Source organism: Gigantopelta aegis, chromosome 11 (assembly GCF_016097555.1).
Source record: "Gigantopelta aegis isolate Gae_Host chromosome 11, Gae_host_genome, whole genome shotgun sequence".
Taxonomy (NCBI): Eukaryota; Metazoa; Mollusca; class Gastropoda; order Neomphalida; family Peltospiridae; genus Gigantopelta; species Gigantopelta aegis.
Window position 1 is genome coordinate 3,536,340 of NC_054709.1, and position 6,000 is coordinate 3,542,339.

General features: G+C 41.1%; 1 protein-coding gene across 1 annotated transcript in view; it reads left to right on the plus strand.

The window, feature by feature from the left end:
- Window positions 1–5,700, plus strand: part of LOC121385300 (thrombospondin type-1 domain-containing protein 7A-like) — a 156,010-nt gene extending 150,310 nt beyond the window's left edge. Inside the window, exon 26 of the mRNA XM_041515920.1 lies at window positions 4,810–5,700. Coding sequence (XP_041371854.1) covers window positions 4,810–4,839 — 30 coding nt within the window. The 3' untranslated portion in view covers window positions 4,840–5,700. The remainder of the gene's footprint in view (window positions 1–4,809) is intronic.
- The last annotated feature ends 300 nt before the right edge of the window (window positions 5,701–6,000 follow it).

The following is a 6,000-nucleotide window of genomic DNA, read 5'->3' on the forward strand; positions in this document are numbered from 1 at the left end:
TTTTCGTGCTTATATTCAATTACGGTTCAAGCACGCTGTCCTGGGCACACCTCAGATATCTGGGCTGTCTGTCCATGACAGAGGGTTAGTTGTTAATTGTTAAAAAACAACGTTTGTGCTTATATTCAATTACGGTTCAAGGACGCTGTCCTGGGCACACCTCAGCTATCTGGGCTGTCTGTCCATGACAGAGGGTTAGTTGTTAATTGTTAAAAAACAACGTTTGTGCTTATATTCAATTACGGTTCAAGCACGCTGTCCTGGGCACACCTCAGCTATCTGGGCTGTCTGTCCAGGACAGGGGGTTAGTTATTAGTGGTTTGTTGTTAGTGAGATAAAAGAGGGTGTAGTGGCCTTACACCTACCCACTGAGTCGTTACACCTCGCTCTGGGTGGGAGCCGGTAATGGGCTGTGAACCCAGTACCTATCAGACTTATGTCTGAAGGCTTAACCATGACACCACCGAGGCCAGCTTAACGACTAACCTACATGTCGTGGTTAAGCCATTGGACATAAGGCTGGTAGGTACTGGGTTCGCAGCCCGGTACCGGCCTCGGTGGTGTCGTGGTTAAGCCATCGGACATAAGGTTGGTAGGTACTGAGTTCGCAGCCCGGTACCGGCCTCGGTGGTATCGTGGTTAAGCCATCAGACATAAGGCTGGTAGGTACCGAGTTTGCAGCCTGGTACCGGCCTCGGTGGTGTCGTGGTTAAGCCATCGGACATAAGGCTGGTAGGTACTGGGTTCACAGCCTGGTACCGGCCTCGGTGGTGTTGTGGTTAAGCCATCGGACATAAGGCGGGTTCACAGCCCAGTACCGGCCTCGGTGGTGTTGTGGTTAAGCCATCGGACATAAAGCTGGTAGGTACTGGGTTCACAGCCTGGTACCGACCTCGGTGGTGTTGTGGTTAAGCCATCGGACATAAGGCCGGTAGGTACTGGGTTCGCAGCCCATTACCAGCCTCGGTGGTGTCATGGTTAAGCCATGAATTCAAGGCTCCCCAACCTTGACATGGTCAGAATGGACTGGGGAAAATAAATATTAAAAAAAAGAGAAAAAAGCCATATGACATACATGTAAGGCTGGTAGGTACTAGCTTCGCAGCCCGGTACCGGCCTCGGTGGTGTCGTGGTTAAGTCATCGGACATAAGGCTGGTACAGGGCTCAAACTTAAGAAATTGTCTCCCACAGACATTTTTAAAAGAACTGCAAAGGGTGAAACAGTCCACCGACTGCGATTTTGAGCCTGCCTATGGCATTTTTTTTTAAAGTGACATTTGCAGAAAATAAACCTGACTGAAAGGCTATCTTGTTATATGTAGTCATCTTTTAAATGTGCAAATGTTAAATATTGGCAGATAATGTACACCAGGTATATACATTTCGCCAATGTTGAGGCATTTTACCGACGGCACAAAAGTGCCATCGGTGATGCTCTCTACCTACGGCAATTTATATATCAACGACGGCAATTACCGTCGGTGCCGCTGTTAAGTTCGAGCGCTGTTGGTAGGTACTGGGTTCACAGCCCGATACCTGCTCCTACCCAGAACAAGTTCTCTCGACAAGTGGGTAGGTGTAAGGCCACTGCACAGACTTTTCTCTCACTAACAACTAACCCACTGTCCTGGACAAATAGCCCAGATAGCTGAGGTGTGTACCCAGGACAGCGTGCTTGAACCTTAATTAAATATAATCATGAAAAAAGTTGAAATGAATGAACAGCCTTTTGTAAGTCTAATAGACGAATCATTTGTGAATTCCTAATCGTATAGTTAAACATCTCTAAACCGGACACCCTTTATACCAAGTAAAGTCTAGTTTATAAGGTATCTGGTTTAGGGAGGTTCTCTTCTGTACAGATATTTAAAAAGGGGCCGCGAAAAACGTCCGATTTTGAGGGAATTCCGTTTTACATAGGGTCAAGATAACAAGAAGAAGTTTGTTTTGTTTAACGACACCACCAGGGCTCGACCTTAGCAGTAGCCCGGGGTGTTTTGGCTACCGATTTCTCACGCGGACTACCAATTGTCTAACCCTGGTAGTCCGCCGGGCTACCAAATGTTTTGGCAAGTCCAGTCACTCAACAATCAACAAGACGTGTCTGAAATTCCACCTTTCATGTGCGCGCTCTCTGCTGTCAGGAGTCTCTGTAGAGGTTAATTGCTCCCCTAGTGTGACCCACAGATGGCGGTTGCGCAATATGATTTAATGAAATAAAGGAGTATATCTGCCAGTGGTAGGATTTTTTTTTTAACATAGCGGAATTGTAATTCAGTGACCAGATATACATGGTTCGTGCGGGTCATGGAATTTTAATTTGGGTCATGGATTAACTATTTGTAGTCATTTATGACGATCAACAAGACGGCCCGTTGTTTTTACGCCTACTGGCCTCAGATTACAGTTATCTTCCCATTTGGTTGTCGAAAATCCGGAAGTTTCACCGCGCAAGTAGTCTGCTGTTTGACTGTGATTATTTCATGGCAGACAGCTATGAAGTGGCAACTGTTTGACTGAAGTGACAGGGGATAGCATGTAGTTTGTAAACATGTGTAACTTGTTGACATTGAAGACTTGTTTGTGGTAATTCCGGCCCATGCAAAAGTAGTGCTTTTTGTGTAAAATGGGTGTACTCCGACCTGGTTTAGAGGGTGTGTCTGTTTAAACCAATATGCTGGGAGAAAGAGCTGGACAACAGGGGTTGTCCTTTTCAGGGTATGTGTCCCCCATGCAGGCAAAGGTACATACAAAACTTCACGGGCCTGCTGATATTAATAAAAATGTTATAGCCACTAAGGCTATATAGAAACATATAGCGAAATTAATTGTGGTCTGAGGCCTACTTATAAGAAACGCTTTGTATGATCAAAACTATTTGCTGCAGCTGAAGTCTAAACTAAACCATAATTCAATCGCGGTTTATTTCCTTCTAGGCCACCTATGTAAATTGTCAAATTATTGTTTACAAAATTAATATCTATCACTATGTTAAATAAATGTATAAATTAACGAATATTTTCAATGTTAAAAATATTAATCTTTCTTACAAATTAATTTTAATGAAATCTCTCTTATCGTTTGCTATTGCTTTGCACGACAACCTCGGTAAAAATGACATCTGACCTTGTCATGTGATAACACAAACACACATGGCGTTCCCCTATCTGGGATAATTGGCTTTCGGCATTTACAATTTTATTGTCATCAATAAAAAAACTGCTATTGTTTTGGAATAAAGGCAAGTTTTGTTAAAGGGACACACCCTAGTTACGGCTAGTTGTTAACCATTACGGCGTTGTTTTTCGCTATTGAACCCATTTTTTTCACAAATAAAATTGCACTTTACTTACCGTTTATTATTTAGAATATACATTTCCATTCACCTGAAGTGTTTTTTGGTAATCCTGGTAATCCTGGTTTTTGTAATACCACAAAATGCATTTTTCGTATTTCTTAAAAACGCACGCACGTTTGAGAAAAAAACGTTGAGCAGACGAGGTCTAATCTATTTTTAGACGGGATATTTCCATTTCAATGTCACAGACGTTGGTATACCACGTGACCGTTATCATTTTGGTTCGGTTTGTTTTCTCGTGCACGGTTCGCGCAATCAACATCTGATTTGTTGTTGTTCATTTGTGAGATTTTTCTTCACAGTTCGTGAACATTTTCAGTAACAATAAAGTTCAGACAAGTAAGTGTCTCAATACAAAATGTTACAAACCCTTAAAACCAATAATTTTGCTAAGTCTTACGATATCTGGAGAGGGGATACAACCAGGACAGAACAGTTGGAACATGTCCAGGAGAGGTGAAAAGAACGCACCCCAAGTCTGTGCGCACTCTGCGAAATTTGTCGTGACGTAGGCATTGTTGTGCTTCGAGCGACATCTACCGGTGACATCAGAATACTAACTTTCAAAATTATTTCAAGCAATTGGGACATGGGGATTCCCATGGTATTTATCGATATAAAACCTGCTTTTTCACTCCATTTGATAAAAACGTGATCTAAGTGTGTTACAGGTTTGTAGATTAACCAAATTATAATTTATTTTCGCTGGATGGAACTAGGGTGTGCGGCTTTAAGATTCTTCAAAATGACACATATTGAACATAGTTGCAGCCATTTTAAGTATTAAAATATGCAATATCGATCTGAAAATCGTACGATTAGCAGACAGCTGAGTTCTACTCGTGAAAACCGTATGAAGTGTTTCAATAATATTTTGTAAGCCTTCATTACCAGATTAGGCCTAAAACAATAAATAATAATAATAATAATGATGATGATAATAATAATAATAATAATAATAATAATAATAATAATAATAAATACTGTCGGTTTTTTTGTTTTGTCCATTTGCTCATGATTTACAAAAACCCACCCTAAAACGTTTAAATAAAAATAAATAATTTTCTTTTTTCTCTTTTCTTTTAAAGAACTTTGTGGGGCTACCAATTTTTACTAAGGGCTACTAGATTTTATAACCTGGTAGCCCGGTGGGCTACCACTGAAAAAACTTAAGTTCAAGGCCTGACCACTAGAGCGCAATAATTTATTAATCATCGGCTATTGGATGACAAACATGGTAATTTTGATAAAGATAACACGTTAAAATAACGGACTTAGATTAACTTTCCTCATGTAAAATTAAGTTTTTAACTTGAGATTTTTAATTGTGGTTTTTAGACAGAAACTTTATTTTATCAAAATTATGTCTGAACTTTCCTAATGACAGGATAACACATAACACGGCTTTTAATATACTGTTAACGATTTTTTCCTTCGTTTTGTTTTTCAGCAGGGAAACCAGTCAACCGCCGAGGTATAGATACACGTCTTACTGTACGAACCGAGCCAAACCCAGAGAAAACGAGATATGGATTCGCCAATCTGAGTCAGCCACGGCTCTCCACCAGTCACAATCCGTGATGGAGGCTTCTAAGCAGGCATGCGCAGATCAGGACGTTACAAGCTTCAGCTGCGCAACCCGAGCGCACCCTAGGGAACGTGATGGGCGACAGAAGACTGTTGACGAAGCTGAATGGGTCATCATAATTTAATATTGTTGAAGATGGTTCCGATCACAAACATATCACAAAAAGACCCGATGTATGTTTCACGAAAACACCCGAAGTTTGTTATACGAAAACACCCGAAGTTTGTTATACGGAAATACCCGAAGTTTGTTCCACGGAAATACCCGAAGTTTGTATCACGAAACACCCAAAGTGTATTTCACGAAAACACTCGATGGCCCATGTTCTTACCTCATGATGGGATCGAAGAATTCCTAAATGATAAATATGGTGTTTTGATCTTTTATCTTTTGATTTAAAAAAAACCCCGAATCATCGTGCGATAATTTTATTATTGTGTCCATAAACATTGCAATTGGTACTTTGGTGTTGTTTTTACATCCCTGAGTCTACTAAGACTTGTACAATCTGTAACAAGCGATATGGTTGGCTGAAATATTACGAGCACAAAAGTAGTAAAACAGGGGTTAAATATATACGTATTATTATGTTGTTGTTTTGGGGGGTACCTGTGATGAGCATTTGTAATAAATATCCCCGTACAAGGTGAGAGCTAAGCGAGCAAACCCTAAATGGCACTTCCATGCCCTGTGTTTAAAATTGAACAAACTACCTCGCAACGTGTAGTAATTAGGCAATGGCATGTGCAGGTGGACGTGGGTTTTTTTGGGGGTGGGGGTGTTGGGGGGGGGGGGAAGGGGGTCGAAGCCGCTCCCTGTTCAGACAAATGTTTCGTTTTTCTCAATATATTTTACAGGAAGGATGACTCGACCCCTAAAAACTTCGGTGCCACAGTCTAGACCCCCGCTAAAAATGTCCTGCACATGCGCCTGAAATAAGGAAAGTAGGCATTATTAATAGAAAATTACCATAACCTCACAGCCACAGCCCACCAATTGTTTACTAACACAAGTAACAGTAATGTTGCTGAAAATCGTTTCTACAAATCGCAT